The following is a 13789-nucleotide window of genomic DNA, read 5'->3' on the forward strand; positions in this document are numbered from 1 at the left end:
GGGCACCAAAAGGAAGATGTGGAGGGAAAAATCAACCTACCATTTGCAAAATACCAAACCAAGCAATATATAATACCCAGCATGCATCGTGCACAGTCGTGACATGCTTTAGGAGCACAATGTTGCATTTTGAAAGCTGCACATTGAACTCTCAGTGCCAACAGTTTGTGAGGATGTCAGCCTGATTCTGGCGTAAACCGCCAAAGCTACGGTGGGATTCCACTCCTTAGGCAACGTTTAGCCACCACAGCATATCCATTCTGAGTTCAGCACCACACATAGGTTAAACTTGGAATGTACCAGACAACAGGTAGAAGATATGTACTAAACTAGGCAGAAGTTATGTACAACACTATAGGTAGAAGGTACATACTATACTAAAGGTAGAAAGCACATACTATACTATCGGTAGAAGGTATGTACCAGACTATAGGTAGAATGTATGTACTATACTACAGGTAGAACATATATACAATACTACAGGTAGAAGATATATACAATACTACAGGTAGAAGATATATACTATACTACAGGTAGAAGATATATACTATACTACGGGTGGAAATATATACTTTAGGCAGAAGATATATACTATATTGCAGGTAGAAGATATATACACTATACTACAGGTAAAATATTACATACTATACTACAGGTAGAAGGCAGGTACTCTGGTGGAATGTTATTATCTTTCTTTCTAGTACTTGTTGGGTTCTCTGCATGTTATATTTGTTTATGTCAGTGTGCTGTTGTATCACAAACCAGTGGAGATTAAACTGACTTTAGAGACTGGTAAAAGTCATGTTACAAAGCAGCAGTACCACCTACGGTAGCAATCCACACAGACATCGTTACACACCCTCCAAAAACTAAGGTCTACCTCCAGCCAATGTTAGTAATGAAGTGAGTCTGCGCAGTACCTAGCACTGCTGATGTAACAGGGAGGTTTCCTGCTCACTTTCAGATTGCAACCAATGCCCTTAGTAATGTCAACTCTGCACTGATAAAAATCATCAGTTTGCAACTATTCAGTCCAACTTAAAGCACCAAACTGTGGGAACAGCGGTAGCAGCCGGGGGTTCATGCCGTACCCCATTCAAGACATGACACACTCAAGCATATCAAAACAAAACAAAGTTTGCTCCCAGCATCTTGGTACATTAACCATGACGAAGAGATCACTGCTCAGCTGAAGTGCATCAACGGGTGGATTTTGGTCATACGGTTATGCGATACTTGCAATATAGGCAGCAGAGGATTTCTGGGAGCAAATTGTTTTCTACCCGCCCAAAAAGAAATAAATCATGCAATCAAACACGTGAAACCAAAAAAAAACACATTTCAACAGAACAGCAAGACAGCCAGCAATGCAACTCCCTGTGTTGCAATAACTTCTCTGCAGTCACCGAAACTTGCAGGAAGCTTGGTGTAAAAATCACCCACACCATAACCCAAACCATAACAATGGAGGGGGGGGGAGATGAACAGGGTGATGGGGACAGGGTTGGGAGCAGAGGGGAAGTGAGTGGGAGTCGGTGGAACACTGCACACGGGACAAGACAAGAGACGTACAGGCGGCAAACGCGCCTCCCCCATTAATAAGGCTCAACACCAAGAGGGGTGGGAAGCAGCTCCAAGCAGGAGAAGGCTAAACCCAACATTAGTAAAAAGATGAGAAGACGGAGGACAGGAGGCCTCATTCAGGGAGTCTGATAGTGAAGGAAGGCAGGATGCAGGAAAGCAGAGCACGAGACAATCCAAAGATTAATACAGCAGAATAATAGAATATTCTCCTTCCACAGCAGCCTGCTTACAAATTAAGAAGTTTTTTTTGTTTTGTTTTTTTTTAACCAAAACATCCTAATTACCAACACACATCTAAAGTTTGGATTTTTCAATCCTCTGCTTCTTAATATTCAAGCGAGCTGGTGTGCATACATCCCATTTTATCACACAACCTTCCTCTGCCCGGGCGCGAGAAACATGTTGGAAAAAATAAAAGCAAAAAAGCAGAGAAAGGGACAAAGAAAAGAAAATCAGGGCTGGCGAGTGTCTCTCTGCACTTTGCTCGCAGTCTCGTTACTTCGGGAGCATTCGATGCAATGTTTTGGGTGTAAGTTTGTAATTAAATTAAAATCTGTTCCTTTTAAGGGTAAACGTAAAAAAAAAAAAAAAGGGGGGGGGGGGGGGGGGGATTCGGCTTCTTTCCAGATCCTATCCCACCAGTCTTAAAATATATATATACATACATTTCCATGATCTCCAGGATCTCCTCTCTTTTATCCTGATCACATAGAGCCCCGGGGAGCTACTGGATTTAAAATTATTATTTTACTGGTTGTTTCTTTAAAACAAGGGTGGCCAGTCCCCTAGGGCCACCAACAGGTCAGGTTTTCAGGCTATCCCTGCTTCAGCACAAGTGGCTCAATCAGTGGCTAAGTCGAAGACTGCACCACCTGTGCTGAAGCAGGGATATCCCGAAAACCTGACCTGTTGGTGGCCATTGAGGACCGGAGTTGGCCGCCCCGTGTTGAAGGCCTTTTTTGTAATGCCTTGTGCGGCTTTAGTCTGAGTCCCCAGTGGCCACGGCTGCACGCGCGTCAGAGCGCCCGGCGGCGCGCGCACAAGTAAAAGCTGTGATCTGCGGTTTAGGGACAGCGGCCATGACAGGGGGGGGGCGGCCATGACGGTCTACACCAGGGGTGCACAGACTTTTTTTTTTCCGTGCGCATACCTGCCTGCTCTCCTCGTTGCCTCGCGCTCCCCTCCATCACCCCCCCGGTCGGCCCTGGTGTCAAATAGTAACGTGCCGTCACATGACCCCGCTGCGTCATTTGACGCCGGGTTACCAGGACGACGCATCGCTGGAAGGTAAGTGTATTATAGCGGCCTTGCGCGGTCCCCCGGCATTTAATTTATATGCCTGGGGGGAGAGCGCGGGACCTCAATAACTGCCGTGCCCCCCCCCCCAGAAAATCTAGCGCCCCCCCCCCAGTTTGCACACCCCTGGTCTACACTATCTGCACAACCATTGGTTGGCGACTGGGGCCTGCCCCCTAGAGGGCTGTGCTCTGGTGCGTGCAGCGCACACTGTACCGCGCACAGCAGCGGCCACTGGGGACTCAGCCTTATCGTGCTGGAGAGTTTTGATTGCGATATGGTGATGAATACATTAAACCAATAATGACTGTTATTGTGTGTGTGTGGGGGGGGGGGGGAGGGAGGAGACATTAGGGAAAGCTAGGGATCAGTGATCAGACAAGACAATACTGTGACAACATGACAAAACCGTGCCAAGGACAGACAGTGTCACCTGGGGAACAAGACACAGCAACATGACAATGTGCACTGTTTTGGAACAAAATAAGTGCAAGCCTGCATCTTAACCTCTTGGCTGCCAGTGGAGTGCGTAAAAGTTTGTCTCCTCTGGCGGTGAAGAAGTTAATACAATTTCTGCAAAGAAGTTAGTGACAGCTGGAGAAAATAATAATAAATTGCAAAGAAAAATACACTAAAATGTTGTTTGCATTCATCAAAAATGGGTGTACATATGTATTTCAGTATAGAACTATACACAATACATATATAGGCAGATACATATATATATATATACACAGATATAGGTGTATGGATACTTTCTACATACATATACATAAGAATATATGTACATTGGCATTCATACTCTTATACATGTATATACACACACACATACAGTACATACATATAAGAGATGAACTGAATAACCGCGTAGTAATTATGCTACATGTGGGTTCAAACATTTTCCTCTAACCCCCAAATTAGACAGGAAACTAATTTGAGTTTACTTACAATTACTTAAATGTACCCTTTAGCTGGAAAAGTTATGATATTTAAGGTTGGGATTCTAGGGAAGACGGTGTAACTTCTATTCATTGTACGTGTTGGGTAAAATCCTTAAACTGAGATATATTTTTAAAGTTCAAGAGGGGTATCTATCTATATATATAGATATATGGACATTACACGCATTTCACAGCTTTTCACGCATCTCTCATATAAACAGCTTTATATAAGCATATCCACATCTGTATATATACATATGTATACTCATATATATATATATACTGTATGGTCAGTATATACAGTATGCGCATGTTTATATATACATATGCATGTATGTGTATGTATACGGATGAGGAGATAGGAAAACAGCCAGAGTTTCTCTCTTCGGAGGAAGCTTCTGATAATGAGTCCGGAGGTGAGGAGGAGGAGAGAAGTTAGGGTGAAGTTTGGTGAAGGAGGGTTAGGCACAGTTAATGTTGAAAGCCATACCGCTTTCTGCTTCTGCAAACAACAAGAAAAAAATATATAGATTTCCAATCAAATACTTTGATAAGAAATTCATGGACACCAAGACATTACCCCCCCCCCCCCCCCCCCGCCAAATAATAAAAATAAAAATTAACGGAAAAAATATTGGAACATCCAGGACACGTGTAAATAAATTCTAAATGCAGAAGATGATTGGTTACTTCATACGTCTCCACCTGAGTCCCCCCGAATACCAGGAGGAAGACGGTATCCACACGGTATCCGGTACACACATGCCTCATACTTTTAGTTGCAGTACCACATATTATCCTAATTTGCAAACCAATTTTGCTTTCTTGATTAAAAACGCTTATTTTTTTCTGTCAAATTTCCCTATCTTTTCTTATCATCGGGCGCCTATTTTATCGGAACTAAACCAAAAAACTGCTCGTGGCACAATATGACCAAAAAGATATACAACGACATGTGCAGATAAACCCAGTGAAAATTACCACTGAAAACACACAGCACGGTCACTCCATATGCAGAGATCCTCTGGTTCATGGGCTCCTTGTTGACCTCATATGGAGAAGAAGACACAAATGCAGAGGGTATAGAGCATTAACATTTACTGAAGAGGACAAACAACACAGAGGGGAAAGGAAACAAACACACACATTCCCCGCTGGTAAGTAAGCAAGAAGTGACTTAGGGCGCACTTCAACCCTCCTCCCGAATCAGCTGCTCGGCGTGTGGGTACACTCGAGTACCGGTCTCCCCCGTCAGCGTCTCTCACCCGCTATCGGGCGCGTAGCAGCCGCCTCAGCCAATCAGGATCTCACACAGAGTAGTGTAGGGTTGATACGGTGGCCTCAAACAGTGAAAAGGCCCAACGCGTTTCATCATATGATTTCTTCTGGGGTCATGACCGCATTCCATTCCATATTCCATCAATCAGACGTATTCAGGATATTAGAATTAAGGTGCCCTCTATTAATGACCCCAGAAGAAGTCGCATGACGAAACGCGTTGGGCCTTTTGACTGTTTGAGGCCACTGTATCAACCCTACACTACTCTGTGTGAGATCCTGATTGGCTGAGGCGACTGAGGCGGCTGCTACGCGCCCAATAGACGGCTCCGATCGCGGGTGAGAGACGCTGACGGGGGAGACCGGTACTCGAGTGTACCCACACGCCGAGCAGCTGATTCGGGAGGAGGGTTGAAGTGCGCCCTAAGTCACTTCTTGCTTACTTACCAGCGGGGAAAGTGTGAGTTTGTTTCCTTTCCCCTCTGTGTTGTTTGTCCTCTTCAGTAAATGTTAATGCTCTATACCCTCTGCATTTGTGTCTTCTTCTCCATATGAGTTCAACAAGGAGCCCATGAACCAGAGGATCTCTGCATATGGAGTGACCGTGTTGTGTGTTTTCAGTGGTAATTTTCACTGGGTTTATCTGCACATTTCACTGTATATATTTTTGGTCATATTGCGCCACGAGCACTTTTTGGTTTAGTTCTGAGAGTTGCAGTTTGGGGAAACCGCAGGTGTTCAGGCAGCAGCTTGATCTTATCACTATATTTGTTGCGCTTTTTTCCTTTGATTCGCCTTTTTTACCAGCATTACGCTGCCCTGCTCTCACGCCCCCTGACCTGCTACTTCTCCTTGTAGTTCACCCAATCTGAACACTATTTGGACAGGTGGAGTAAAGAAGGACACAGGGCCTCTTAGGGTGAAACCATTAGATGAGCTACATTTTTGAACCCTGCCTATTAACCCCTGTGCTGCCAGAGGTTCTCGCAATGCATTGATCTGCAGGCCGGCAGCGCGTGGGTTAAGGAATCACGCTCTGTCTCCCTTTTATGATACTTGTGATACATTAACCTCGGGGGTCTCCACCATCTTCACAATTGTATCTATTTTTTTTATTTCTTTGACTGTAACGTTCCGTATCATTTATTTATTTGGGATGATCTTCCGCTAAGTAAAAATGATTTGTTCTATGCACAATTCCTGAGTATTCTTTACATTAGTAGGGGCTGCTATGTCAGGCTTTGAAAGCACCCCAAGAGTGGCTCAAACGCTACTCAGAAACAAATGCTATTTAATTACATTTAAAGGTATAAACCTCCATGCAGCACCTGTTAAAGCAACTTTAACTTTGCCCTTAAACATTGCCGCCAGAATATCTTTGCCAGCGAGTCATTCAGTGCCACTCTGGATTGGCTCAAAATGATGACCAGTTGGCATTTTGCACATGGCAGTAACGTAGGGTGTGCAATATTTGTGGTACAATATCTGCAGGTTCAGTAGGTGCCTGTATAATAAAGTTCTGCACTGGGGGGAAAACACACTAAAGATTCCATCATTCAGACAGATTCAGGATATTAGAATGAAGGTGCCCTCCATTAGGATGGGTGGGTCGCTTGATATGACCAGTCACCCTAAGCATGGTGGTTGGCGGACTTTTCTCTTGCTCAGGGAGGAGCAGTGGAGAGGTATGCATGGGCTCATGTTTTTAAAAAATCCTGTGCTGGGTTAAGACAACGGGAAAAAATAAAATAAAAATAAAAGAAGGGTTTGGAAATAAACAAAGGGTCAAAACAGAAGGGGGGGAGAGGCAGGGGTTAGTGGCAACAAATAGCAAATACGTTATTAGCGAAGGGATTGCGGGCAGATCAGCTCCGAGTTAGACATAGCGGTTTGGAGGAGGAGGGTGGTGGGGAGGTGTTCAGGTTGTGGGGACTCCTGACGCATCTGTGACATTCACACATTGTACAGGAAGGCCTTGTGGTCCTGGTGGAAATGTCACATGACGATACGGTATGTGGTCGTTATTGAATTATATTTACCAATGACAGACAGGGGACAGGAACTCATTGTGAATGCATTACATGTCCCTCTGCCATGCCTCAAATATCAAGTCTGGCCCGTAAACCCCAAAAATGTGGGAATTTCTAAGAATAATGTCTGAGATATTTCAGTTGTCTTCTGCTATGAAAATTCAGCGAATAGATGGTTCCGCTTTACAGGAAAAGGATACGTAAATAACATGGAAATGGAGCACAGAGCACAGTGGGAACGGAATTAGAAAACCGAGTATTTAAGTTTTGCTAGAATTGCTTCTGAGGAAAACAGCATGTTTTGTAAGTTTTATGGGACCAACTGGAGAGGTTTATAGATGTAGATTGCATAGAAGTTTTTTTGAGACCTCACACCTGAAGAAGAGACTTGTGAGGACACAAAACCTCATTGAAATGCATCACAATCTGCAATAAAACCCAGCACATAACAGGGACAGGTGGGGCTGCGAGCAGCCTTTTGACCGAATGGTTTCCAGGTTCTGGGATGATAACCCTGTGACCCGGAGAGATACTAGTGATGTGTGCTAAGAGCTGAAGGTCACAGTAAGTCATGGACAGGACTACACTTTGCTAAGAGCATCCCAACTCCAGTCCTCAAGAACCCCCAACAGGACAGGGCTTCAGGATATCGCTGCTTCAGCACAGGTGGCCCAATCAGTTGCTCAGTCATTTTGATTGAGTCACCTGTGCTGAAGCAAGTGATATCCTTAAACCCTGATCTGTTGGGGGTTCGCGAGGACTGGAGTTGGGGAACCCCTGCTCTAGGAGATAGAGGTCAAATCCGTGTTTCTGACACAGGGGGGTTCCAGGTGTTGCTACGCCAGTGTTTCTGGGCCTGGGGTGGCTCTAGATACACAATCAGCTCTATGTGAAAAGAGAACCACAAAGTCTCATTTGCAGACAGGTGCTTTGTGGAGCAGTAATGAGCAGCGGACCCCTGCAATCTGAAGGGGAAGACCCTCTAGTAACACAACCCTGGGTGATTTTATGGCTCCCGGAAGTAACGTACCTGCTCTCCCCTTTCTCCGATTTGTTTTCTATGGCTATCATCAGCAACTTCAGCTTCACAAAGCACAACCTGCATTTCCCGGGGAGACAGAGAAGCAGAGAGTGGCGGAGGAGAAAAAAGTGGCGCTAACACCCACACCATGCCTCTCTCTGTGGCTTTGTTCACACCTCTGTGTGCCTGTGTATGTCCTGTGTTCCTTTCTACGCCTCAGAGTGCCCCTGTGTCCCTGTCTTTGTCCTCATGTTCCTATCTAGGCACCCCTGTGTTTCTCCATCCCCGCTGTCTGCGGACTGCAAAGTCCTGCTCGATGTAGAAAGAAAGTGCAGTCAGCAACACAGAAATTAAATGAAATAATTACATGATGATGGTCCCACAAGGGGAACACAACACTGGTTCTTTCTTTTTCTATGCACAAAATTATTCTTAAAAATAAATGTATGACTTGCTGGCTGTATGTGGCTTGTGTGTTGCGTGGCACCCACTTCCTGGGGGTGTTTTTCAGCAGCAGCATCAGAACCCTTGTTATGTTTTATATTTATTAAGCCCTCCCCTATGGTACTGTTACCTCATTGTCCATGTCTCTGGGTGTTCCCTCACACAGAGGGAACCTTATCTAAGTGTCCCACCTGTCCAAATCTCCCTGTCACAGGCTGTGCGCAGGGCACACTGCGAGTCTGTTCTACTTACTCACACACCGCAGGGAATGACAGACCCACAAACGCGTTGGACAGATATTCTGTGTACATCTCGTTGGACACTCCTTCCAGGTAATACTTCTGCCACGTGTCCTCCTCAATCTGGCAGAAACAGTTCTCGTGAGTCACAAAGATTTAAGAGAGTAACGCCTCACTCTGTTCCCTCCTCAGGGAAACCCCGACGCGCCAGATTTTAGGAACGGACAAGGCATTAACAAGTATTAGAATACACTTGAATCACATATAAATATTGCTGGTTTATTCCCCATGCCTGGGATCTCCCAAAACGACTGTGATAAGGTATATAAAGTAACTGTATTGGTAGTCACATTTGAGGGTAGTGTACAGTAAGTCTCCCCTAAGACAGGAGACGAACAGAACATTGTGATGGATTGATTTCATGGCCACATTTTAAAGGGGTTATCCACCCTAACTAACCCCCATTTATTTATTTTATCCAGGACTGGAACCGCACGACTGGAGACTCCCCGGGTCCCGAGATACAGATGCAGCCATGAGTATCCGAACAGACTAAATGAATGGGACTGCCAGGGACCCCCGCTGTGTTAATTCGATGGGCCATTAGTCTGTCTGCAGAAATGTTGCAGCATTACTGGGGTATTGCCGCAGATTTTCCCAGGCAAGTGTTCGGATACTCGTGGCTGCATCTGTACTTACTGGTCAAGTTACTCATGTTACTTCCTGATTTTTAAAGGGGATTTAAATAGCTATCCAATAGGAAGCAACAACTGATGATGTCGCAGCTTCTTATTGCCCCGAGATTGGGCAGACATTTTGTTTCCCATGAGGGAGATTTAAACCCAATATCTTCACCAGTAAGTATCTCAGACCCCCCCCCCAGTTCCCATCTTGTAAAAAAAAAAAAATGGAGGGTAAAGATAAATTGGAGGGGGTTAAGATAAAAATAAATGAGTAGGAGGACCCCTTAATATGTGAGCAGCCCTTACCTTGATAAAGGAGCGCATGGAGAACAGGTTTGCCAGCATGGTGGACAGACCCTGGGCAAGACAGCTCTGAGCGATGAAACCCAGCTTCAGTTCAGCAAGGCAGATGGCGTCATCCCCCTCCTTCCAATTCCAGCTGGGGATATTGAGCAGGTGGGCCTGAGAAGGAATGCACCACACAGGTGTGTGAGAGAGAGGCAAAGGGCGGGATGACGTATTAAAAAGGTTTCCTTTGCCTCCGTTTGCGCCAGCGCCCTCTGCGTGGAGCTTGTTAATCTTGGCGTGGAGGTCTCCGTTAATGCCCCTGGCAGATGGATGTGGTGCAAAGAGAAAAGAAAAGGTTTCCCCTTTTTTGCATTCGGAGCCCCCAAAATCGAAACGCAATTAAAAAAAAAAAGGTCAGTGGGGGAAACAATGAACTATTGCACGAGTGGCCAACTCCAGTCCTCAAGGACCACCAACAGGTCAAGTGTCGACCAACAGTCGAAGACTGAGCCACCTGTGCTGAAGCAGGGATATCCTCCAAACCTGAGCTGCGGGTGGGACTTGAAGAGTGGAGTGGTCCACCCCTGAACTATTGGATGGTGCAGCAAATGTCAGACAGCATCTCTACATTCAGATGGCTTCTCACGCCGCTCGTGTTACCCGCTCCTCCTGCCCCTTCCTCCTCCTGCCCCTTCCTCCCCCTGCCCCTTCCTCCCCCTGCCCCTTCCTCCCCCTGCCCCTTCCCCCCCCTGCTCCTCACCTTGTTGTGATACTGCAGCATCTGAGTGATGATCCGAATCTTCGGGTGATAATTCTTTATCGAGATGACTCTGAGGAGCAGAAAGGTGACAAGACTAAATAGTGAGAGGAGCGAACGCGGTGCGGCAGCGCCCGCTCCCCGGCTGGCGAGGCCGGTGGCGAATCGTTTCACGGGACAATTGCTCACAGCTTTTGCGCGGTGAGGATCTTCCCCGGGGTCAGAACGAATTTTCCTCCTTTTCCTTGGCAATCCCCGTAAAAAAGGTCAAACACAAACCCCAGGGCGCATTTCTGGTGTTGGAAGACTTCAAGTACTTATCCGCAATCCAATCCGCAAACCGGCGCGCGTCTTTAACCCTTTCACTGCTGCGCACTGCGTGTGGCTGGCCACCACGGAAGCAAAAAGGTTCAATAAAAATCGGAAACGGACACTGGGCCGCCACCGAGTCTCTGCCGGCGATTGGACGCAGAGGGACCCTCCGCCGGAGCCGTGCCGCCAAGGTGAGCTCATTTAAGGGTTAATTTAGCGGTTAGGGTGTTAAAGATACAGGTCTCAGGGTAAGGAGCTAGGTTTCCTGGATTAGGGCTTAGGGTAAGAGGGTTTTAGGGTCAAGGGTTAAGATTTTTAGGGTGTGGGGTCAGGTATGGGGTTAGGGTGTGGTGTCAGGGTATGGGGTTAGGGTACTTACTGACCGCTTTGCCGGCAGAATAAGACATGTGTCTGTGAGTAATATTAAACATGTGTCTGTGAGTAATATTAAACATGTGTCTGTGAGAAATATTAAACATGTTTCTGTGGGTAATATTAAACATGTGTCTGGGAGTAATATTAAACATGTGTCTGTGAGTAATATTAAACATGTGTCTGTGAGTAATATTAAACATGTCTGTGAGTAATATTAAACATGTGTCTGTGAGTAATATTAAACATGTGTCTGGGAGTAATATTAAACATGTGTCTGGGAGTAATATTAAACATGTGTCTGTGAGTAATATTAAACATGTGTCTGTGAGTAATATTAAACATGTGTCTGTGAGTAATATTAAACATGTGTCTGTGAGTAATATTAAACATGTGTCTGTGAGTAATGTTAAACATGTGTCTGTGAGTAATATTAAACATGTGTCTGTGAGTAATGTTAAACATGTTTCTGTGAGTAATATTAAACATGTGTCTGTGAGTAATGTTAAACATGTGTCTGTGAGTAATATTAAACATGTGTCTGTGAGTAAGATTAAACATGTGTCTGTGAGTAATATTAAACATGTGTCTGTGAGTAATATTAAACATGTGTCTGTGAGTAATATTAAACATGTGTCTGTGAGTAATATTAAACATGTGTCTGTGAGTAATATTAAACATGTCTGTGAGTAATATTAAACATGTGTCTGTGAGTAATATTAAACATGTGTCTGGGAGTAATATTAAACATGTGTCTGTGAGTAATATTAAACATGTGTCTGTGAGTAATATTAAACATGTGTCTGTGAGTAATATTAAACATGTGTCTGTGAGTAATATTAAACATGTGTCTGTGAGTAATATTAAACATGTGTCTGTGAGTAATATTAAACATGTGTCTGTGAATAATATTAAACATGTGTCTGTGAGTAATATTAAACACGTGTCTGTGAGTAATATTAAACATGTGTCTGTGAGTAATATTAAACACGTGTCTGTGAGTAATATTAAAAATGTGTCTGTGAGTAATATTAAATGTGTCTGTGAGTAATGTTAAACATGTGTCTGTGAGTAATGTTAAACATGTGTCTGTGAGTAATATTAAACATGTGTCTGCGAGTAATATTAAACATGTGTCTGTGAGTAATATTAAACATGTGTCTGTGAGTAATATTAAACATGTGTCTGTGAGTAATATTAAACATGTGTCTGTGAGTAATATTAAACATGTGTCTGTGAGTAATGTTAAACATGTGTCTGTGAGTAATATTAAACATGTGTCTGTGAGTAATGTTAAACATGTGTCTGTGAGTAATATTAAACATGTGTCTGTGAGTAATATTAAACATGTGTCTGTGAGTAATATTAAACATGTGTCTGTGAGTAATATTAAACATGTGTCTGTGAGTAATATCAAACATGTGTCTGTGAGTAATATTAAACATGTGTCTGCGAGTAATATTAAACATGTGTCTGCGAGTAATATTAAACACGTGTCTGTGAGTAATGTTAAACATGTGTCTGTGAGTAATGTTAAACATGTGTCTGTGAGTAATATTAAACATGTGTCTGTGACTAATATTAAACATGTGTCTGTGAGTAATGTTAAACATGTGTCTGTGAGTAATATTAAACATGTGTCTGTGAGTAATATTAAACATGTGTCTGTGAGTAATGTTAAACATGTGTCTGTGAGTAATATTAAACATGTGTCTGTGAGTAATATTAAACATGTTTCTGTGAGTCATATTAAACATGTGTCTGCGAGTAATATTAAACATGTCTGTGAGTAATATTAAACATATGTCTGCGAGTAATGTTAAACATGTGTCTGTGAGTAATATTAAACATGTGTCTGTGAGTAATATTAAACATGTGTCTGTGAGTAATGTTAAACATGTGTCTGTGAGTAATATTAAACATGTGTCTGTGAGTAATATTAAACATGTGTCTGTGAGTAATATTAAACATGTGTCTGTGAGTAATATTAAACATGTGTCTGTGAGTAATATTAAACACGTGTCTGTGAGTAATATTAAACACGTGTCTGTGAGTAATATTAAACATGTGTCTGTGAGTAATATTAAACATGTGTCTTTGAGTAATATTAAACATGTGTCTGTGAGTAATATTAAACATGTGTCTGTGAGTAATATTAAACATGTGTCTGTGAGTAATATTAAACAAGTGTCTGTGAGTAATATTAAACATGTGTCTGTGAGTAATATTAAACATGTGTCTGTGAGTAATATTAAACATGTGTCTGTGAGTAATATTAAACATGTGTCTGTGAGTAATATTAAACATGTGTCTGTGAGTAATATTAAACATGTGTCTGTGAGTAATATTAAACATGTGTCTGCGAGTAATGTTAAACATGTGTCTGTGAGTAATGTTAAACATGTGTCTGTGAGTAATGTTAAACATGTGTCTGTGAGTAATATTAAACATGTGTCTGTGAGTAATGTTAAACATGTGTCTGTGAGTAATGTTAAACATGTGTCTGTGAGTAATATAAAACATGTGTCTGTGAGTAATATTAAA

At 43.2% G+C, this 13789-nt stretch overlaps 1 protein-coding gene across 10 annotated transcripts in view; it reads right to left on the minus strand.

Moving 5' to 3' along the window:
• KCNMA1 (potassium calcium-activated channel subfamily M alpha 1) overlaps positions 1 to 13789 on the minus strand; it is a 397276-nt gene that overhangs the window by 114916 nt on the left and 268571 nt on the right. For all 10 annotated transcript variants that reach the window (XM_075610355.1, XM_075610354.1, XM_075610347.1 and 7 more), the window contains exons 13-16: positions 10565 to 10634; positions 9823 to 9978; positions 8847 to 8956; positions 8160 to 8228 (exon numbers count right to left, since the gene is read on the minus strand). In XM_075610355.1, coding sequence (XP_075466470.1) covers positions 8160 to 8228; positions 8847 to 8956; positions 9823 to 9978; positions 10565 to 10634 — 405 coding nt within the window. The remainder of the gene's footprint in view (positions 1 to 8159; positions 8229 to 8846; positions 8957 to 9822; positions 9979 to 10564; positions 10635 to 13789) is intronic.

This window comes from Ascaphus truei, chromosome 8 (genome assembly GCF_040206685.1).
Source record: "Ascaphus truei isolate aAscTru1 chromosome 8, aAscTru1.hap1, whole genome shotgun sequence".
Taxonomy (NCBI): Eukaryota; Metazoa; Chordata; class Amphibia; order Anura; family Ascaphidae; genus Ascaphus; species Ascaphus truei.